Consider the following 24,131-nt stretch of genomic DNA (forward strand, 5'->3'; position numbering starts at 1 on the left):
TTTCTTTAGAATCATATACACCACTGATTTAGCATTCAAGTTATCCTTAGAGAATAGTTTAGCCTCATCCAAGACCATGTCCTTTTTGCCAACCTGCTCATACCCCTCACTCATACCAATCCACCAATCACTTCATTTCCCAGTCTTTTACAAGATTCTGTCCCCCACCCCCAAGGAAGCAGCAGGAACTTTTCTAGTGCAAGAAATCATCAGTGAACTTCCAACACAATACAGCCTTTCACATTGGTAACAACTTTAATTCTGTTAACCCCTCCTATTCCAGATATAATACATTACAGATCTGAATGTCTGGCATGAGATGAACAATCTAAGCCCTTTATTTATCACTCCATGTCCACACCTTTCTCCATCTTACCACCCATTAAAGAATCCTTTATTAACATCAAAATTCCCTTTGCCCCATGTTTAATGCCCACATTTCATTCTGCTTTCTCTCCAACTTAAACTTATCCATTATACTTGCTTAAATTTTTAATAAAATTAAATTATCTTCCAAAACATTTATATACTCTCGTGTACACCAATTTGGGCTGTTATTTTTGGTAATCTTATCTTCTTGACCTTTAAGAGAACTATCTATATTTATTTCTTTTCACAGTAACCATCTAATTTCTGACTGAATTAGGAGTCTCCCTTCTTCCCTCCAGCCACGACAATTACTCACCTTTTCAACAACCATCCCCTTAGATTAAATGGAAATACTTTAAAACCATTTATTTATTTTATTCTCTTCATGCCGATCATCCATTAATTTTATTCTCAATCATTTTTACAACTTTTGCCTCCTTTTCAGCTTCACTTCAACTGCCCTACCATAAAAAATGTACTATGTAGAAGGAAGGTGTAAGCATTCTTTTATTCAAAATTCTCCTCCGTACATTGTAGTCAGTCTTCATAGCCATCTTCCCATCCTTCATAATCATATTTCTTCTACCAACTCAGCAGAAAGTAATACAGGTACAGTACTCTCCATTCACGCCAACTTCCTCCCAACAACTCCCTTAACATAGCATGCTACACACCACAGCTGCAATCTTCTCTTCTTTCTCTAAAATATTCAGTGTCGTAGCATCAGCTACACAACAGCAAAATAACTTCCTGTACTTTGCTCAAGTATTCAAATTTAACACATTTTCAATCACCTTACCTAGTGTCCAGTTTCCCCATTATCACCTTATTTCCCAATTTTTTTAAATCTTCTACACAATGCTAACTCAGTAACACTGACTTCTCAAACACATTGTAAACCTCTAATTTTCCTACAATCCTGCATCCAACTTCTCTGCCAACCATTTTTGCCAATATTTTAGATCATCAGAACTCTTGGACTTCTGAAGTTTAGTGCTACTTTAAGCTTCACAAACCCACTCCCACGATAACTGACTAGCAGCAGAGTGTACAATGAGTCTGTGACATTTAGTAACATGCTTACCTGCAGGTAACATATTCAATCGCTCATTTCGTTTACAAACATGTGAGTAAGAAAATGTCTTTCAGTCATAAGTCAATTTCCAGAGTGCCCACTTAGAAAGACCTTATTCAGGTCACAACGTCTGGATCTGCAATTCAAGGGAAATACAGTGAGTCCACCAGCATATTCACATCAACTGAAATGGAAAGGGCTGAAAAAGTGGTACCTTTTCTTTGACCTTCTGACAGATGCACATCACCCTGCAACAGGAGTATTGCAGTGTGCCCTCTTGCTTGTTTAGAAAACACATAACAGCCTTTTTTATTTGAATGAACAAGGGAAGAAGCCAGTTGTAACTCAATCTCTAAGGCCACCAAAGCTAGGAGGTGGTGGCATGCAGTTTCCAATGAATGATATGAAACCCGCTAAGGGGGGCTGGGAGAACCCAGCCCTTGAATTGTATGGAGTCAAGGCAAGCTCACCACCCATCCAATGGTACAAGCGGCAGCAATGAGAGGCTCAGGAAGAGGTTAAAGGAGACTGTCCAGCACTCCACAGCCCAGCACCAGAGGTCTGAGACATCAATTTGCAGATGGTGGATCTGCTCTAACTGCCACCTCACAGTCCACTACAAAACCTAAATCCTTAGATGAACAGCGACATCAAGAGATCATGGCTGCCATCAAGTTCAGAAGTCACAAAAGGATCTGAAGCTGGACTGTGTCGCGTTATCCCATCTAAGCTATCAAAATTATGACCCAATAATCACTCTTCATGGAATAAAATAAGTGGCACTGAAGACAGTCTAGCTCTACATCAAGGAAGGTAATCCTGCAAGAAGGTATCAGGCCTCCTCTAGTTTACTGTCACACCAAGCGACTGCAACCAAGTGAAGACTGCTACCAAGGGAACCTTACAATGCAGGCAACAAACTAAGTGCACACAAAAATCCTTCTCTTGCAACACTTTGGCAAACACTGTGGGTGCATTAAAAGGTTTAAAAGGAAACATTCTCTAGTGAAAGCAATAATCACTGAAACTGGTCTGTCGATATTTGCCATGCAGAGCCCTACCACTATTGTGTTGGAAGACACCAATCATGTCTGGTAAGACTGTCTAGGTACCCTGTGGTAACAGGGACATAACTTGACTGGATAATCAACTCATAGAACTGGGCATATTGGGCATAACAGATACACTAACTGAAGTTGCTAAAGTCAGAGATGGGAAAGAAATGAACTCTTTCAGGATAAAGGACCAGGAGGTAGCCGAAACCTTGTCTCTGTTCCAAATGTGGAAAGGGATCTATGACATTTTTCAGAAGGAGAGTCTACACTTGTACTAGGACATCTGCTGAAATGGTCTGGTCTCTCAGTACAGCCCTTTCTGTGGGAGATACTAAGAGTTACAAAGCTGATCATGACCACATCCAGAGCTCAGTCATTCTTGGTGACATCTCTCCAAACTAGGGCAACTCACAGAAAGGCCTACACCAAAAGCAGCCTAATATGACATAAAACCAGTCAACATGCCAAATATGAACGAAGAATTGCAACACTCAATGTAGGATCACTGGCAGGATGCAGCTCGAAGTGGATGAAATGATGGAGGCTGGACATCATATGTATCCAGGAGAAAAAATGGAAGGGCAATGCAGCAAAGCCACCTGGCTTGGGACCCACAGTCTACAACTCAGGAGGAATACAGGTTAGAAATGGTGTGGGAACTGTAGAGAGGGAAAGGCAATGAGGGATGTCATCAGAATTAGTGAGAGACTTATGGTAAATCACACTCCAGTGTAAGGATAGGGCAGTATTCATAACCTCAACGTATGCTCCATAGCAGGATTGTGATTGAATGCATTCAGACAACAGCTACAGGACCTACTACATAACTACGACATAAAGCTGGCCAAAATGGTTTGGTGTTGATGACAGGTGATCCGAATGCACATATCAGGGGAGCTAGAACTGGATATGAGAGCTGCCAAGGTCTATATGGGTGGGGCAACAGAAATAAAGGCCACCCCATTCTAGACATGTCTGGCAAATGGCTTGATGGTGGCCAACATAAGATTCAGCAATAGTCAGTCAGTCACAAGATCACTTATGAGGGGCCAATGCAACTCAGGTACATTTCCTTCTAGTAAGGAAAGGGCACCAGAGTAGAATCAGTGATTGCAAAGTCATCCTTAGTGAAATAGTCAGTCCACAGCATAAACCATTGGCTCCCACAACCACAAATCGGCTGCAAGCAGTAGTCAGAAAAGGGTCTAGAAGACTTGGAAATTTGACTGCAGAGAAAGCACAACAGTTCAAGGAAGTACTCAGGGGTCTAGTACCTCAAAAGGAGGAAACAGATGGAACTGAAGAATGGCAGCACCTCAAAACAGCATGTGTGAGGCATAACAATTATAGGAATCAGGGGAAGTTAAAAAATATTAGGAAGAGAAACTGGATTAGAAATTCACAAGGAAATAATGGAGGACATGTGTATAGCTTCTAAACATGCGACAAAGTCTAGAAGATTAAACCATTATTGTCTGACTTAAATCTTCAAAATTTGCCAATTATTTGCAGGAAAACCACAATTTATGAAAAAATGGACTAAAAATATGGGGCATAAATCTGAACATTCTGCAAAAATCATGTGGGTATGATGGGGAAGAAAGCCGTAACTGAATACATGTGTTTTGGGAGTTTAAGGAGTTGGCAGACTTTAAAAATTCCTTACAGAGTACTCCATCAGGAATGCTGGGCAAGCAAATGAAGGCCTTATAAAGTTTAATTCTTGTGTCTGACAAAAAGCTAATACTACAAAATGGAAATCAAAATCTAAACCAACTGTACCTGAAGTAGTGAATATCACAACAGAGATATGAAAACAGAAAGTGGGATCTTTGGAAAGGGGTAAGAGTAAATTATATAGCAGAAATGTAATATCTGGCAACAACACATGCAGAAAAATGTTTTGGAGGAGGTACGAGGTTTAAGAGAAGTGAATTAAATACTTCATATAATGTTGCTTAGATTATAGGATATAGAAAATAAATGTGATGTACAATGTTTTTAAATATGAGCATGTTAATATGATTTCATTACTTTTACATAAATGTAAGCTTGCCTATGTCAAAAGTGATAAATCAATAAAGTTTTTTTTTTTCCAAGAGCATGTGTGAAGAATACAGAACAGATATGTGGCTGAGCCAGGTATGGAAATAAGGTACATGAGGAAGGATGGTGGTGGAATGAAGACGTCCAGGAAGTAATCGAAGGAAATAAGGAGAGAAGGAAAAAGTGGGAGATGGAAAAGATGAACCAGGATAGGAAGGAATACTGGTTGGATAACAAACTGGCTAAGAGAGAAGTTGCAATAGTAAAGAACAAGGCATCATAGGCACTCTTATCAGCTTCTGGAAAGTCACTCATTAGATGGCATAAAAACTATATCAGGTCACAAGGCAAAGACAGAAAGATGAAGAGTCAGACACCATTCATATGGGATGCCAGCAATACCCTGCTCACCAGTCCACAGGAGACAAGCAGATGGAAGAAGTACTTCCAGCAGCTTCAGAATGAAAACTCCACAGAAGCTGTACTGCCCCAGAAATAGCCTACAATAAAAGAGGAGGAGACCCCACCACAAAGTAACAATACTACTAAGAAAAATGAAGTCAGGGAAAGCAGCAGGCTCATATGAGGTCATATATGATAAAGATGTTGGGTGAGATAGAGGAGAAATGGCTCCTGAGGTTAGTCATAGCAGTAAGGAGTGAAAGACGTATCCCAGATGACTGGAGAATAAGCACACTAGTACTGGTGTTCAAGAACAAAGGAGACATTCACAACTGTAGGCAGTACAGATTTATAAAACTCCTGTCACAATGCATGAAAGTTCTGGAGATGGGGATAGATAAGTGAATATGCACCGTATTAGAAAGTAAGATGGGAGATAAGCAGTTCGGATTCAGATCAGGATGCAGCAAAACTAAGCAGATGTTTGCAGTCCAGCTGGGAATTCCTAGACTTGGAAAAAGCATATGACAAGGCCCCAGAAAAGCAGATCTGGGCACTTCTGTGGTGGTTCAAAGTCCCAGAAACACTGGTAGAACTAACTAGTGTAAGCTACGTACAAAAACCCAAAGACTCAAGTACAAACAGTGTTTATTCAGTCTCAGAGAGAAGCTCCCAGTGGAAAAAGGTGTGCATAAGGGTTCAGACCTGAGCCCACTACAGTTCATATTGGTGATGGACTACATAAGCAAACATGTCAGGGGGACAGATCAAGAAAGCCGCTGTATGCAGACAATGTAGCATTACAGGCAGACTGACTAAGAACTTGAGCAAAGGATACGGTAATGGAATGCAAAACTGAAGGCAAATGGGATGAAAGTGAGTACAGATAAGACAGTTGTAATGTCTGCAAATGGGGAAATTAGAAGAAGATGAGAAGTGAGACAGAAGAGAAAACAGCTGAAGAGGTTAACAGCTTTAAATATTTGGGGAGGGGTAGTTAAGGAAAAGGGAGGTCTGAATGAGGTGGTCAAAGCTAGAATCAGAGGGGCTGTAGCCAACTTTCAAAGTGTCAGGGGAAGTGTATGACAGAAAAATGACAAGGAAGCAGAAAAGTAAGGTGTACAAAACAGTGGTGTGACCAGTACAACTGTATGGTACAGAAACATGGGTAGTAAAGGCAAAGCAGCTGAGGAAGTTAGAGGTGATGGAGATGAAGTGCCCGAGAAGGGTGGTAGGATACACATTGTGAGAAACCAAGAAGTGAGGACATTAGAGCAGAATCCAAAGTACCTCCAACTGCAGAAAAAGTCAAAGAGAACAGACTGGGGTGGTTCGAGCACATGTGCAGAAAAGCAGAAGACAATCTGGTGAAGATGATTTGGGACAAACGAGAAGAAGGCAAGAGAAAAAGAGGGTGTCCAGCAAAAAGATGGATGGATTGTATGACAGAACATCTGCAACAGTCAGGAAAGAGTGCCTAAGAAGGTAGGAGAGATGGCAACAGTTGACACAACACCCCAACACCATGCAGAAAAAGGTTCCCTATTAAGTAAGCGAACACTGTTTAATCGACAGCTAAATGTCGAAACTGCAAAATCACGAAGACACGGATCAGTGATTTTTTTTCCCCAGGGGAAAGGGGTTTTTTTTTGGGTCGATTATACAGCGTTTGCTATTTTATGTGTTCGCTGTTATAATATAAACCCCAGAAAAAGGGGGTTGATGATCACAAAGTCACATAAACGCTAGCTCACCGATGGTTTCATAAAGGCAAATACTCTTCGCCCCTGGTGTACTGAGGAGAGTCTCTTACCAAGCCAGAGCAGCATTGTCTGTGAACCTCCAGACTGCCAAAGTTACACCCTTAATCACTGTTAAAAGGACAGAATTGACGGGGCTCCTCCTCCTTCCCAGATAAAGGTTCATATATTTGGGGGACAAGAAATGGAGACCTGAGGTCAGTTGAAAAAGGACTTCAGGAGCATCAAGGTGTCTCCAAAGGAGGGGTTTGCAAAAGATAAGCTGAAAGAGGGCAAGATGCACTCTCCTGCTGAAAGAGGGCAAGATGCACTCTCCTGCTGAAAGAGGGCAAGATGCACTCTCTTGTCATTTTACAGGTACTGTCACATCCTCTGTTTCCTCAGATTCTTTCCAAGACAACCACAAGGCATTCTATAGTTATGTCAAGAATCTAAATGTCAATGCTCAGACCTGCTCTGAGCTAAAACAGAATGGCATTAAATATCCTGATCCCAAGGATATTGCCAATATCCTGGCAGATCAATTCTGTGTCAACTTCACCCCCTAAACAGCCCATCTCAATACCGGAAGATTGCCAAATTCTGGTAATAATGACCACACAGGTAAAAAACACACTCTCCAAAGTTAAGAATACAGCATCCATGGGACCAGATGACATCCTGAGCAGTGTAATACATGAACTACAATATGAACTGGCACCCCACCTAAGTGTCACATTTAATCATAGCCTCACCTCAGGTTTCGTGCCCACTGAGTGGCACAGAGCTACAGTTATCCCACTCCACAAGTGGGGATCCACCTTGGATCCCGGAAACTACCATCCCAACAGTCTGATGAGCCTTATCTGCAAGGCCATGGAGCCTATTATCATGGAACTTATAAACAAATACATTGGCAACCTTCAAACACTGGACCCCACCCAGTTTGGGTTTGTGAAGGGCCGATCTTGTCTCCTGAACTTGATTGACTTCTTTGAATCAGTCTCCAGAGCCATGGACAAGGGTAAAGTGGTTCACACAGCCTATCTAGACCTTGCCAAGGCCTTTGACAGCATCCCCCACTCTGGAATCATAGATAAACTTACTAAACTGGGCATTAATCCCTACGTCACCCAATGGGTTGCTAACTGGCTTACCGATAGAACCCACACTGTAAAAGTAGTCAACTCCAAATCCAGCTCCAGACAAGTGGAGTACCTCAGGGTTCAGTCCTGAGACCGCTCTTGTTTGGCATCTACAAGTTCGCAGATGACTGCAAACTGGGAGCCATTACTGAATCCCCAAATGATGTGGAAACTCTACAAAAGGGCCTTACAGAAACAGATGCTTGGTGCCATTGCCATGGGCTCAAGCTCAATGCCAAGAAATGTATAGTTATCCCCTTTGGGAAAAAACATGTACCCGTGAATTACCATATAGGTGGCAGTACACTAAACACCGAAAATGTGATGAGACTTAGGGACACAGGTGGACAGTGGTCTCACCTTCGATAACCACATCGCCACAACAGCCAGGAAATCCTTCTATGTGGCACACCTCATCACTAAGGGCTTTTCATCAAGAAAAAAGGAGGTCATTGTCCCACTGTACTCATCCCTCATTAGACCCATTATAGAACACAATGCCCCATTTGGTATGTACCTCTCAAGACATCTGCAACAACTGGAAAGGCCGCAGAAATACCTCACTAAAAGAATCACAGGCCTAAAGCAGATGCCCTACGCTGACTGCCTTAAAAAAACTCCAGCTATACTTGGTCGCATATCATCTACTCAGAGGCAATCTCTGCTTAACATACAAGACCATGTCAAACCCAGAGCTGTTGGACATGCTACACTTAAAGAAATCCCAATCCCTCAGAGCCACACACTCCAGGGATCTAAACCTTGTCATCACAATAAACAAAATGTGTTGGAGGGATAGGTTCCTGACCCAGGGACTCCCCGGACTCTGGAACAAATTGCCCATACATGTCAAGCAGAGTGCCTCTTTGGCCTTCTTCAAAAGGAACTTTAACGATTGGATGGGAGAAAGGAAATTCACCCCAGGGATCACGTCAGTCACCCTGCTAGACAGGGGTCCAGGGAAGTAAATAGTGTGGGAAGAAATAGCCAGGGAATTGTTAAGGCTAGGCTTGTATAGGCCCTAGGGCTGATAGCCTAGTACCAACCTATGAACCTATGAAGTGCCCAACACTGATGGAGCCCCTCACCTCTTCTAGCTCCAGATGTCAGTCTGCACAGTCTTGCACAGGGGCATCACGTAACAGCTGCATGTTAAGTCCGGCTAAGAGAAGATTAGTATCCAGAACTCAGCATGAAAGTGACATTTGGGCAACAGAAAATTGTGCTATCTGTATTTACTTCACAAGGATACAATTCTGCATTTGGGACTCAAGCACCCAGCAAACAAATATATATTTGATATCTACACCCTGAACCATGAACCCTAGTGTGGGACAACCCAGTGCAAAAACAGAAGGGTTTTCCTTTGTTTAGAGTACACGCCCTGGACCACCAAAGAAATTCCTTTTGAAGGCAAGGCAGGACGGAGATCAGTATGTCTAAACTGTGGCAATGCTGAGACCATACACTTTTTAGGTACCACTGTATTTTCCTCATGTGTAGTCTTGCATATGGTACGAGAAGGATGCAGGAAGCCATGTAACCCAGAGCCTGCAGGAATTTCCTTGCAAATAGTTGAGTTAAAGTTGCCAAGGTTTTGAAAGTTGAAGCCAGCTGTAATTGTTTTTTGGATGTCAGAAATGCCATCTGGGTTGTGGTGTTTAGAAGAGCACTCAGAAAAGTTATTCGCTGTGAGGGTGTCAAATTTGACTTTTTTATGTTTATAGAAAATCCCAGGTACTTGAGGAGGTTTTGTACAAACTCTAGATGCTGGAGTAAGACATCCTTGCTGTCTGCCTGAATTAGACAGTCGTCCAGATAAGGGTAAATTTGAATTCCCTTGAATCTGCAGTAAGCTACTACTAGAGCCAGGCATTTGGTGAAGACCTTGGGCGCAGTAGACAATCCAAAGGGCCTCGATCCGGCCTTGAACCTGAAGTATTTTCTGCGTTCCTGCCTGATGGGAATGTGTAAATATGCCTCCTTTAAATCCAAAGTTACCATCCACGCGTCTTTGGTTAGCATTGGAAGTAGCTGTTGTAGAGTAAGCATCTTGAATTTTGGAATTTCTAGAAAGGTGTTCAAGACTGACAGATCCAGAATGGGTCTCCATGAGTTTTGCTTCCTGGGGACTAGAAAGAGCCTTGAGTAAAAACCTTGTCCCATCTCTGAAAGTGGAACCAGTTCTATGGCTTTCATAGCCAAAAGTGCTTCCACCTGATTTAAGGCCTCTGTCCATTGATGTTTTGGAAGGTCTGGCCATCCGCTTGGCCTTGGCAGGGTATGAAACTGGAATTTGTAACCTCTTAAAACTACATCCAGAACCCACTTGTCTTGGGTTATATGAGTCCAATTTTGATAAAAAAGAGAGAGTTTTCCTCCGAGGGGGGCTTCCAGGCAAGAAGTTCCTGCACCCCAACAGAGGGAGTCATTGAGTTTGTTTCCTATGAGTTTGGGACCTATCTTCTCCTCCCCTAGGGGTGGAAGCAGTCCACTGTCTTGGTCTATAAGTAGCTTGTGTTTGAGGCCTTCCTCTGGAGCGTCTATATCTACCCCTCTGAGGCCTGTCTGAAGTGGGAAAGGACCAATTTTTAGAAGGCCAATTCCTGCTAAATCTTGGTGGATGTACTTGTAAGAAATCTTTAACTGTTTGCATGGATTTTGCCTTATCCTCCATCTTTTTAATCACCTCTTCAGCTTTTGATCCAAACAAAACATTATGCTGAACAGGAGCATCCAATAATTTTACTTTTACTTGTCCTGGCAAATTTTGTTCCTTTAGCCATGTATGCCTTCTAATGACTGTACCAGAGGCAGCAGCCCTACAAGAAGCCTCCAAGGCATCAAATCCACAGTGTAAATCATGCTTTCCAACTTGTTCAGTGGCATGCAATAAGTCATGTAATTCCTTATCATCTGCACAGGCAGAAATGGAAGTAAGCTTTTGTTTTAAAACAGACAAGAGAAATTGCTGGTATTTCAGCATATGAAACTGACAGTTTAAAGCCCTAATGGACAAAGTAGCAGAAGTGTACACTTTTTTGCCCCATCTTTCTAAAGATCTAGAATCCTTTTCAGTGGGAATGGGGTTTTTGGCAGAAGCGGCCTTAACTCCCTTAGGACCCTGAGAAATGGTTTCAGGGTCAGCAGAAGGGTTCTTGTATAAAAATTGGTGGGAATCAGGAACCCTATAATATCTATCAGGTTTAACAGGAGCAGGAGGAAAAGAGTCAGGGGTTAAGTTAGCCTCCGAAAAAGCATCATCCACAATATCCAAAACAGGAGGAATAGCCAGGGGTCTATGTTGGGGGAGAAGAAGAAAATCCCTTAGTCTTTTCTTAGATTCCGAATACTCCTGTCCTTCCCAGTGGAAATGTTCCCTCATTTCATGCAAAGTTTCCCCAAAAGAGAAATCCTCAGGGGGAGAAGCTGAAGGAAAGGATTCCTCAGCATCAGAATCCTCAAAAGGAGGGAAAGAATATTCCTGGTCAGAAGAAGAAACTGAACAGAAGCCTGATCAGAGGAATCATAATAAACATCCTGCCTTGGCCTTTTATCTGGAGGGGGATGTGAACCCCTAATCATAGTAAGTAAATCCTCCGCCATCTTGAGTAACTGTTTCTGTGACTTGGGAGCCGGTTCAGAAGAGGCCTGTGTTGCAGTCTTTGATTTAGAAGGAGTCTTTGCCTTTGTCTTTGGCTTTGCCTTTATAAGAAGCTGAGTAGGCCTGAAAACCCCTTCGGAAGCCGGTACCTGCACAGCGGCTCCAGACCCATCCGAAGGAGCATTGTCCGAAGGTCCTGCAATTGAAATATTTAAAGGCCTGGTTGGCTCCTCATGAGAGTCCGATTCGGCCATCGGTTCTGAAATGGCCGACGACAGGGGCTGCAGAAGCACTTCACTGACGACGGCCGAACCTGAAGCTGGCTCCGCTTGTGCGCTATCATCAGATTTGGACCTCGGAGGCCTGTCTTTATCCTTGAGACGTTTGTGAACTCCGGTAGCCGGAACCGTATCCGACGACATTTTGTAGTTAAAGTGCCTACGGAAGTAATGAAAAGCAAAATCGGACCTTTGTTTAATTGTACGTTGATTGACTCTAGCACAAAACCGACAACTAGCTACGTCGTGGTCAGGGCCTAAGCAAGGAATACAGTAAGAATGAAAATCCTTATGAGGTATTTGCTTCCCACATGAAATGCAATTATTAACTTTTTCTGACATCGGAGTGGAGCAAGAAAAAAAATTTCCCCAACGGGGTACTTAGCTTTGAGTGGAGAAGAAAGACTTCGGACTGAAATATAATGGAAAAAAATCATCAGGAGTCAGCCGACCGGCACTTGCGAACTGCTATCACTGCACGGCAAGAAAGACTGGAGAAGATGGCGTCAGCTGTCAGCTTTGTACTCCTGGCGCTCTGACGTCAGGGAGCATGGTTGAACAGCCGCCGCCGGACCCAGACTTTGGGATTCTGGCCGACCGGGGGCTGCCTGCCGGCAGGGGAGAACCCTACAGTCATGACTGCAACAGTGAAACACGATGAACATCTTGAGCAAAGGATACGGTAATGGAATGCAAAACTGAAGGCAAATGGGATGAAAGTGAGTACAGATAAGACAGTTGTAGTGTCTGCAAATGGGGAAATTAGAAGAAGCTGAGAAGTGAGATAGAAGAGAAAACAGCCGAAGAGGTTAACAGCTTTAAATATTTGGGGAGGGGTAGTTAAGGAAAAGGGAGGTCTGAATGAGGCGGTCAAAGCTAGAATCAGAGGGGCTGTAGCCAACTTTCAAAGTGTCAGGGGAAGTGTATGACAGAAAAATGACAAGGAAGCAGAAAAGTAAGGTGTACAAAACAGTGGTGTGACCAGTACAACTGTATGGTACAGAAACATGGGTAGTAAAGGCAAAGCAGCTGAGGAAGTTAGAGGTGATGGAGATGAAGTGCCCGAGAAGGGTGGTAGGATACACATTGTGAGAAACCAAGAAGTGAGGACATTAGAGCAGAATCCAAAGTACCTCCAATTGCAGAAAAAGTCAAAGAGAACAGACTGGGGTGGTTCGAGCACATGTGCAGAAAAGCAGAAGACAATCTGGTAAAGATGATTTGGGACAAACGAGAAGAAACCAAAAGAGAAAAAGAGGGTGTCCAGCAAAAAGATGGATGGATTGTATGACAGAACACCTGCAACAGTCAGGAAAGAGCGTCTAAGAAGGTAGGAGAGATGGCAACAGTTGACACAACACCCCAACACCATGCAGAAAAAGGTTCCCTATTAAGTAAGCGAATGCTGTTTAATCGACAGCTAAATGTCGAAACTGCAAAATCCCGAAGACACGGATCAGTGATTTTTTTCCCCAGGGGAAAGGTTTTTTTTTTTTTGGGTCGATTATACAGCGTTTGCTATTTTATGCGTTCGCTGTTATAATATAAACCCCAGAAAAAGGGGGTTGATGATCACAAAGTCACATAAAAGCTAGCTCACCGATGGTTTCATAAAGGCAAATACTCTTCGCCCCTGGTGTACTGAGGAGAGTCTCTTACCAAGCCAGAGCAGCATTGTCTGTGAACCTCCAGACTGCCAAAATTACACCCTTAATCACTGTTAAATGGACAGAATTGACGGGGCTCTTCCTCCTTCCCAGATAAAGGTTCATACATTTGGGGGGCAAGAAATGGAGACCGGAGGTCAGTTGAAAAAGGACTTCAGGAGCATCAAGGTGTCTCCAAAGGAGGGGTTTACAAAAGATAAGCTGAAAGAGGGCAAGATGCACTCTCCTGCTGAAAGAGGGCAAGATGCACTCTCCTGCTGAAAGAGGGCAAGATGCACTCTCCTGCTGAAAGAGGGAAAGATGCACTCTCCTGCTGAAAGAGGGAAAGATGCACTCTCCTGCTGAAAGAGGGAAAGATGCACTCTCCTGCTGAAAGAGGGAAAGATGCACTCTCCTGTCATTTTAGAGGTACTGTCACATCCTCTGTTTCCTCAGATTCTTTCCAAGACAACCACAAGGCATTCTATAACTATGTCAAGAATCTAAATGTCAATGCTCAGATCTGCTCTGAGCTAAAACAGAATGGCATTAAATATACTGATCCCAAGGATATTGCCAATATCCTGGCAGATCGATTCTGTGCCAACTTCACCCCCTAAATAGCCCATCTCAATACCGGAAGATTGCCAAATTCTGGTAATAACGACCACACAGGTAAAAAACGCACTCTCCAAAGGTAAGAATACAGCATCCATGGGACCAGATGACATCCTGGGCTGTGTAATACATGAACTACAATATGAACTGGCACCTCACCTAAGTGTCATATTTAATCATAGCCTCACCTCAGGTTTCGTGCCCAATGAGTGGCGCAGAGCTACAGTTATCCCACTCCACAAGGGGGGAATCCACCTTGGATCCCGGAAACTACCGTCCCATCAGTCTGACGACCCTTATCTGCAAGGCCATGGAGCCTATTATCATGTAACTTATAAACAAAGATATTGGCAAACTTCAAACACTGGACCCCACCCAGTTTGGGTTTGTGAAGGGCCGATCTTGTCTCCTGAACCTGACTGACTTCTTCGAATCAGTCCCCAGAGCCATGGACAAGGGTAAGGTGGTCCACACAGCCTATCTAGACCTTGCCAAGGCCTTTGACACCATCCCCCACTCTGGAATCATAGATAAACTTACTAAACTAGGCATTAATCCCTACGTCACCCAATGGGTTGCTAACTGGCTTACTGATAAGAACCCACACTGTAAAAGTAGTCGACTCCAAATCCAGCTCCAGACAATTGGAGTACCTCAGGGTTCAGTCCTGGGACCGCTCTTGTTTGGCATCTACTTCTCTGAAGTACAGGCCAACAATAAGGGACTCTGGCTAACAAAGTTCGCAGATGACTGCAAACTGGGAGCCATTACTGAATCCCCAAATGATGTGGAAACTCTATAAAAGGGCCTTACAGAAACAGATGCTTGGTGCCAGAGCCATGGGCTCAAGCTCAATGCCAAGAAATGTATAGTTATCCCCTTTGGGAAAAAACATGTACCCGTGAATTACCATATAGGTGGCAGTACACTAAACACCGAAAGTGTGATGAGACTTAGGGACACAGGTGGACAGTGGTCTCACCTTCGATAACCACATTGCCACAACAGTCAGGAAATCCTTCTATGTGGCACACCTCATCACTAAGGGCTTTTCATCCAGAAAAAAGGAGGTCATTGTCCCACTGTACTCATCCCTCATTAGACCCATTATAGAATACAATGCCCAATTTGGTATGTACCTCTCAAGACATCTGCAACAACTGGAAAGGCCACAGAAATACCTCACTAAAAGAATCACAGGCCTAAAGCAGATGCCTTATGCTGACTGCCTTAAAAAACTCCAGCTATACTCGGTCGCATATCATCTACTCAGAGGCGATCTCTGCTTAACATACAAGACCATGTCAAACCCAGAGCTGTTGGACATGCTACACTTAAAGAAATCCCAATCCCTCAGAGCCACACACTCCAGGGATCTAAACCTTGTCATCACAATAAACAAAACATATTGGAGGGATAGGTTCCTGACCCAGAGACCCCCCGGACTCTGAAACAGATTGCCCATACATGTCAAGCAGAGTGCCTCTTTGGCCTTCTTCAGAAGGAACTTTGACAATTGGATGGGAGAAAGGAAATTCACCCCAGGGATCACGTCAGTCACCCTGCTAGACAGGGTTCCAGGGAAGTAAATAGTGTGGGAATAAATAGCCAGGGAATTGTTAAGGCTAGGCTTGTATAGGCCCTAGGGCTGATAGCCTAGTACCAACCTATGAAGTGCCTAACACTGATGGAGTCCCTCACCTCTTCTAGCTCCAGATGTCAGTCTGCACAGTCTTGAACAGGGGCATCATGTAACAGCTGCATGTTAAGTCCGGCTAAGAGAAGATTAGTATCCAGAACTCAGCATGAAAGTGACATTTGGGCAACAGAAAATTGTGCTATCTGTATTTACTTCACAAGGATACAATTCTGCATTTGGGACTCGAGCATCCAGCAAACAAATATATATTTGATATCTACACCGTGAACCATGAACCCTAGTGTGGGACAACCCAGTGCCTTCCCCACTTAGCTTGGGCCAAATTACTCTTCTGGGACAATGGAGATCCAAGGAAGGGGAACTCTTGTTTCTAAACATCCCTGACACATGGCCACATGATCATAGGAGATTATTAGGCTATCGACCTGGAGGTCATTTTAAGACTAGCCATTTCAACCCAATGTAATACTGTAGAGGTACTAGTCAATACCAAAGACTGCACTTCATGATGATTTCCCATGTCCAGGAGGGTTATGAGCACTATCCCCAGTAAGAATTTATGGTGCCCCATCCACTCATCCAGGTTCCTCTTGAACAGTGTCATAGAGGTGCTCTGCTTCATATGAATTGGTAGCCTGTTCCAAAGACGTGGCAGTCACTGGGAGATAAATCTGTCCTATTCAAGTCACAGGCCATATTTAAGTCCCTGGAACAGGTAGCCCTAGACCCATTTGATTTACAGATATGCATTAAGTTCATTAGGTTTGGGTCTTGGGTTGCTCTTAAGGCCAGGCATAAGTCTCCCTTATGAAGTCTATATGATAAGGAGTATAGTGACAGGGAATTAGTCAGTCTGTGTGAGGCACATGCTGAAGGCCCTTGATCTTCTTTGTTAGGAACCTCTGAGGTCTCTCTAATTGCCATCGATGCTTAGTACTATACACACCGAATGGGGCATTATACACAGCTATGGGCCAAATAAGTGCCGGGTATAGCGAGGTTACAACTTCTTTTGCTCTCAAGGCAATGCCTTTACTAATAAAGTGAACTATGTAGAAAGCTTTACTTACACCAGTAGACAGATGGTGGTTGAAGTTAAGGTTGTGGTCAACCTGTGATCCCAAGTCCTTTGCCACTTCATGGGTACTTAGGGTATTGTTATTGATTTGATAGTATGAAGGGACATTGTGCCAAAGGGAATGATGATGCATTTCTCAGCATTCAGTTTTGAGACTGCGACTAATACACCAGTCACTGGTCTGTGTGACACCCTCCTGGAGTATACTGACATCTAAAGATTCAATGATTGCACCTAGTTTACAGTAGTCTGCAAACTTGGTCAGCCACAAACCTTTAGTTTTGGCCTGAACTTCTAAGTATATACCAAACAGTAGGGGGCCCAGCACTGATCCCTGTGGCACCCTGCCGGTAAAAGGCTGCTGGTTGATGTGGAGTCACCCACTTTAGTGTGTGTCCAGTTTGTGAGCCAGTTGGCAACCCATCTTACAATGAAGGGGTTTATGTTCAGTTTGCTAAGTTTATCGGTAATGCCTGAATGTGGGATTGTGTTGAAAAAGCCTTTGCCAGTTAGAGGTATGCAGTGTGCACAGACATGTCTTCATCAATGGCCTTGGTCACACTTTCAAAGATATCCACCAGATTTAACAGGCGGGATCTGATCTTCATGAACTGAAATGGGTAGGATCCAGGGTTTGGAGATCACCCACGTTTTTATTTATGAAGTCCGTAATGATATGTTCTTTGGCCTTACAGATGAGGCTTATGGGTCTGTAATTTCCCCGGGTCTGTTGGTAGGCCACCTTTGTGGAGAGGAATAACTGTAGCTGTTCTCCATTCTCCAGGAACAAAGCCTGTGGTTAGGCTAGGACTGAAAAGGGTACTTAGTGGTGATGCTAGTTCATGTTTTAGCCTGTTTAGAAGACAGTTTGGGATATCATCTGGTCCCATAGAGGCTGTGTTCTTTGCCTTGGACAGGGCTTTGACCACCTGCTCTTCAGATATGTAAGGTGGGGGTCTTCAGGGTCAGGCTAGCCAGACTGCAGCTTCAGCTGATCAACTATAGCAAGACAGCACCTACGCATCAGAATGCTCCTCTGAGGCCAATAGCCAAGCATATACCCATTCTAGGTTCCAAATCTTCTCAAAAACTCAGCAAGAAATGTCTGCAATGGAACTGCCTCCAGAAAGGCTAGGCATCTGCCAATACTCAAAAGCATTGTTCACTTGTCATTGAACAATGCAGCATTCAGGCATAAAGGTTAAACCTGGGATTAAAATAGAGCTGTTTTGTGCAGCCTACATCTGCAGAAAAATGCTTAGACTCCTTCACTTAACATGGCAATTTTAACACCGCACATCATCTGTACTGTACAGTATAAAATACTTCATTACAAAATGTTCTTGTCGTATTGCCTTTTAAGTTTCTAGCCTGTATATCTTATGTCATTAGTTTAATTTTTTTTATCTTTAGCAACATAATCTCTGCAGTCATCATTGCTATTACTATCATTAATCTCAACTGCTTTGCCTAGTTTGTGGCTGAAATGCATCCTCAGACCAAAGGCCTACATACCCAGGAAATAAACAAATACAAAGATCCTTATGAAGGCACACCAGCTGATGCCAAAGGTTGTGCATTTATCATGCACGACAAACTTTATACCACTACCTGCCATTCGACTGGTAGAAGACTGACCAGCAAGTTTCTGCTGAAAGTGTACGTAAAGAATAAACTGTTAGTGCTTTAAGTGGTGTTTTTTTTTCAATTAAAGTCAAAAGCTAGTGTGCATTTTGACCTATAAATTGATGGTGACACAACAGATTCGTACCTCAGCATGGAATTCAAACATAGAAACTTTTCACCAGTGTTTATTAGTATTGAGGTTTAAAGTGTGTAAGCTGCACAACATAATTGGGGGCACAGGGGCAAAAGATGCTTAGTCAGCATGTAATATCACAACTCCCACGGTTACTGAGAGTGACCATCCACTGCACAGAAGTATCTGAGAAAAATGCCAGGACTTCCTGCTGTAGTGGCACCCTGGTTTAAAACCTTAACTACAGCCCAGGCAACACATATTCATGTACTAACTGAGGTGGCTGGCAGGTGAGGATGGGCATGCCCATCTTGGGGGGTGGAGTGAGGGCAGAAGACATGACCCATCAGAGGGGGGAAGGTGATGCAAACTGCTGCCTGGAACAGATGTTCAACTCGCCAAACTACCTCTGGGTGTGGAAGTGGGAACGTGCATAGGGAAGGCACTGTGGGCCTCCAAGGAGAGGCAGACTGTACTCTCCACAATGCAGGAGTGAGGTCAGATCCAGTGTAAATACCTTTATAGCCAGGACACAAGCAATCCTCATGGTTGCCTGAATGATGGCCACAGATGGCTCTTAATCCCACTGCTCTGGCTGAATCCCTACCACAAGGGAACAAATGAGCTCAAGTCCAGCATAGGAAGGCTTGTACATCAGTAGCCATGGGGGTAGAAAGCAAACAAAATGCCAGAACTATAAGGGTGGAGAGAATGAGTCCACCCGATGGGCACATTAAGGAGGATCCCTAGTGTTACATCTGCAATACTACCAAAGTAAAACAGTTACTATGTGCATTTAATTTATAACTTTATATTCATTTTAATCTAAGTAGAAAACCTGGATTTGTTAAATTAATACAAATCTTTACAGTTATTTTTCTAATGCTGGCTTAACAATGTTTTTTCTTGTCAAAGCCATGAGACAGTAGGTATCCTGCAAGTTCTAATATGCACTGCACTACAACCAAGTAGTATCCATTAAAAACACACATTTTTTTTCTGTGCTCTTTTAATAGGAAGCCACACTGACAAACTTATCTGTGTTCATGGTACATACCTACAGCAGCGTGAAAGTGAGACAGAGCATCTGCTAGCTGCCCGGCAGCCAATAACTTTTTACCCATTTCAAGATGTCTGTCTACTTCAGCATGTATCCCACATTCTGCTCCTGCAGAAAAAAACATAAAACATTAGTTAAACTAGCTGCAGTTTTTTAAACAACATTAATGACAGGCAACAGACATGCAGCATTTCAGTTAAGGAAACAAATGCATATGTCAGCTACAGGCACACACAGAATGTTCAGCAAAACACATTTTAATCATTTTATTAACATATACTTCTTTTTTAAATCATCCTGCTAAAATTGCCAAGTCTGCTTTAACTGGAAGTTTAAATGAAACTAAATAAAATTATATTCAGTTTGGTTTCCTACAAACAACAAAATTATACAAATGCTGTTAGAGCAAAAGTCACATGCAGTATGCAATACATTCAGTAAGGCAATGCTCATGGCGACAATTTTGTAAAAGCAGAGGGACAACTTGCAGAACAAGCGCAGGAGATTTCAGAATAACTGGTGTTCAGGGGATTTTAAAATGACTGGAGTGAAAATTACACATTTTAGAATATATCTGGGATAATAAGCCATGAAAATCATCTGACACTGTCACATACTTCAATGGTGATTTCTTAATAAGAACGTAGTATCCGGGTCAGTATCTTCACAATCCAGACATGTTAAACATGAGATAATGAGATACAATTTATTATATTTAATTTGCATATGAGTGCATATTTAAAATGTTACAGCTTTTATTATTTTTGGCCTAAATTGTTCAACATACTCTTTTTCTGAATTATCCATACACAAATTCATATAAATATTCATGTGTGGAAGTGAAAGTTATTTATTTACAAAAATGCAAGATGTCTTTCTCTAGAGCAAAAAAATGTCTTACCATGATAAAGCATAAACATTCATGACATGCTTTGAAAAGAAAAACAAGTCTGTGCCACAAGGTCAAGGTAACCACATTTAAAACAAAGCTGTATTTCTGCATTAAACAATTAGTGCGGACAAATTATTTTCCTCTTTCTTACTATAGGATTTGATGACTGGAGTGGCAAAAAGAAAAAAAAAACTTCTAAATCCCTGCATTATACCTTCTTTTTAAACTGTGGTTTTAAAAGTTTAGACAAAAGTATCCAAAACAAAAAATTTAATAATATTTTCAGATTCAGAAGCAATTTTGAAGAGTAAGTATAAAATATGCCTTCATACAGAAAATTTTAAACATGCAAAAATGAAGCACTATTTGCACACAAGGTACTGCGAGGTATCACCCATGTATTAAAACACCAAAAAGCAAAAACTTTCACTATTATAGAAAGCGACCTATTCATTAGCATTTCACACTGAAACTTAGCAAAGTCAAATTTTGTCTAGTGCTTGCATCATTTTTTGACACTTTGCCTATGATCTGTCAAATTATCTCCTTTATGCCTGGGATGATCATCTTGCACAAACCAGAAATTATCTGTTTACATCATTTCAGAGCTAAGCTCTTGCTTTTTCTCAAAAACAGGGCAACTGTTTATTGACTGGCTTGCTGATATAAAATTGAAGCCAAGTTTAAATATTAAAAAAAACAAGCTTATCGGATAACGCTGGTCAAACAGAAAATAATCATGTACAAAAACGATCAACCAGCTAAAGGAAAGCACTTTCACGCCAACAACCGGGCACTTCTTCAGACCATAATGTAACATTATCTCATCTACTTAGATCACGTGCTCCAAACTGCTGAATTTGAAACTTTGCATTTAAGTAGCTGTGATAATGTTACATTATGCTCTGAAGAAGTGCCCAGTTGTTGTAGTGAAAGCACTTAACTTTATTTTAAATAAATGGTTTGTTTTATACTTCTGCAGTGTTGGCTGGTGATAAAACCGGAAGCTAAATTTATTGTTCAGGAAGAAGTCCACAGAAACAGACTCATTCAACTGTAGCCTATCCCGATGATGCTACTGTGACAACCGTGCCCTGGCCCAGCAATCAAGGGGCCTCAATCCTCACCACTAAAACCAGGGAGGTCGTCTCATAGAAGAGAAAAGGATAACTAATATGCACAGTAAAGTACAATTTCCCTTAAGTGCACACAGAGATCAGTCAGTCTGGGGCTGGTTGCTCCTTTGCTCACCAGGTCCCCAATAAGACTCCCCACTGGCACAGCTACAGGGTCCAGGTCTCAGCCTAGCTGGGCAACCTAGAACCTCCAGTACCCTCTCTGTCCAACCAGTGCTTCGTGTCCCTGCCAAGTAGCTGGCACAACACACACACACACACACTTTGAGATATGTATTTATACAACTTCAGAGACACTCCTGGGAAAGGCTGACACAGATTCTCCAGCTGTGACCCTTTACCCAGACCATACGGTAGTAATCCTTGCCACCACCCAGCTAATAATATCAGCTACAAAAAGGCCCTTAAAAGGGTGTCCAATTATTACTGTGGAATATTATAATCCAATGATAGTATGACTAACAGTCAAGGCTTACTTTAGAGTGGCCTATTACAATAACCTCTATAAATATGCAAAGTACTCTAGAGCTTATCTCTACACAAACCAGCCACAGGTAGAAGGTTTTAAAAATATTTAATAATAAATAATTAAAACACAAGACAAAACTACTACATCACAGATATCTAAGAGTTCAGAGATCACACAGAAACTTAAAATAATACAGTAGGACAGGTCTGATTTCAAAGAAAAATACCCAATTAATCTTTACTAGCTTTAACTATTCCTACAAGAAATCACAGTGCTAGAAACTTACATGTGAGCTTAGGCAGAGTGCTGAGTTAGCTATCCAAGATCAAAATGCTCCCCAGTCTCTTGTGAGAAATAGTATTTTAAACATTACTAACAAACATGTTTGCTGGGTCCCTCCCAAATTACATCATGTTGACACATATTTTCCCAGGCACACGAACTGCATTATTTAGCAATCTAACACCTGCTCAGAAACTTACAACAATAGAAGACATTTCACATGTATATTCTAACAGAAACCAGAGCAATAAAGCACCATCCGCATGTAAATTCTGGTCATAAACTTTAGCCTTAAACAATGGGCATGAAAACTTTCATCCAGACGCACTGGAGCCGAATTCTAACATGAAAGGGTCACAACATGCTTCACTGTGCCAGTAGAGTGCAATGTTGTCACATATTTAGAAGTTCCACATTTCACAGTATTCTTTTACATTCAAGAAAACATGCCTGTATTTTACAATTATTTACAAATGCCAGAATTATATAACAAATTATACTTGACTAGGCTGGCAGCCTTCGCCCATCTCTCCCCAATCATCACAGCTACTTCAGATTTGCAATTTTACAAGGTTTACTCCCACCAGCAGCTTTCTCTCTCCTTTGCTTTAGAGTTTTCCCTGCTGTCAGTAACTGTAGATCACATTTTATTATATACACTCCCAGAAGTAAGGAACATTAACCTTTTTCATATCCCCACCAGACTTCAGCACTCCACTGTCACAGTTCTTATGTTCTTTACACTTCATTTTAACACCTTTAAAGACAAACATGCATTTATATAAAAGAAAACAAACCACATTATGTTACCAGTCACAAACATTGTACATCACATATATTCATAACTATCATCAATCCAACATTAAATAATAACTCAATTCCTGCCTTCCCTCAAACCCCATTCTTCCTCAGCAACATTAGTGTGTGTATTGTTATCACAATTTCCATTTTTGCTACATTTTTCTAAAGATCCCACCACTTCTTGTTCTTTTATCTCTGCTACAATGTTAAATACTTCAAATACAGAATTTTTAAAAGAATCTACAACAGAAGCTGCCATTAAAAAAGGAACAATTAGTAGAGCATATGAAATTCTGCATAACTACAAGAACCAATCAGAGGAGGTTAGAAAGGATTGGGAACAGAGATGGAATCTTTGATTTCTGCTTTCTAATAATTGCCTTTTTGGCAGCCACCATAATTAGACACAGCAAGGCCTTACTATGTCTACGCAATTCAGATTCTATATCTCAGCTCAAAAATCATTTCCTTTGTTACACCATTTGCTCACCCAATATTTCTGACAAAGTAAAAATCTACCAACTCAATACACTTCCATAACATATGCTTCTAGCTCATTCTTCCTCATCACACCTCCAACATTTGGCATCTACCAAAGGAAAACAATGTTGAGAGTCTCCTTCAGGTACAAAATACCTATGCAAACACTTTCAAGCAAAAATCCTAAACCTTCTAGACTTTGTTGCATATTTGGGAGCCATACATATGCCCGCCCATTGTTCCCTGTGGATTGTTTAACCAATCTTTCTTCATAATCTTTTCTAATCTCCTATCATTGATTCTTATAATTATCATGTAATATTTTATCATTAATTATCCTTTTTTCATAACAGCAGCTTCTGTTCCAGATTCAACTAAAAACTCTACCAGGGCATGTCTTTCACTTAAGACTCCCTTATCCCTTTCTCTTTGCCTATACTCAGATATCAGTCTCTAATGGGGAATGTTGTCTCTTGCCTGCAGTCCAAATGTCTTCTTTGGCTCTTCTCTTTCCCTCGAGTTATTTTCTCCCAATAC

At 42.0% G+C, this 24,131-nt stretch overlaps 1 protein-coding gene across 1 annotated transcript in view; it reads right to left on the reverse strand.

Annotated features, from left to right (window-relative positions):
• DNAJC3 (DnaJ heat shock protein family (Hsp40) member C3) overlaps positions 1-24,131 on the reverse strand; it is a 960,700-nt gene that overhangs the window by 868,125 nt on the left and 68,444 nt on the right. Inside the window, exon 2 of the mRNA XM_044072989.1 lies at positions 19,532-19,642. Coding sequence (XP_043928924.1) covers positions 19,532-19,642 — 111 coding nt within the window. The remainder of the gene's footprint in view (positions 1-19,531; positions 19,643-24,131) is intronic.

The sequence above is a fragment of the Protopterus annectens genome, chromosome 5.part1, assembly GCF_019279795.1.
Source record: "Protopterus annectens isolate FY-2018-M chromosome 5.part1, PAN1.0, whole genome shotgun sequence".
Lineage (NCBI taxonomy): Eukaryota > Metazoa > Chordata > Ceratodontiformes > Protopteridae > Protopterus > Protopterus annectens.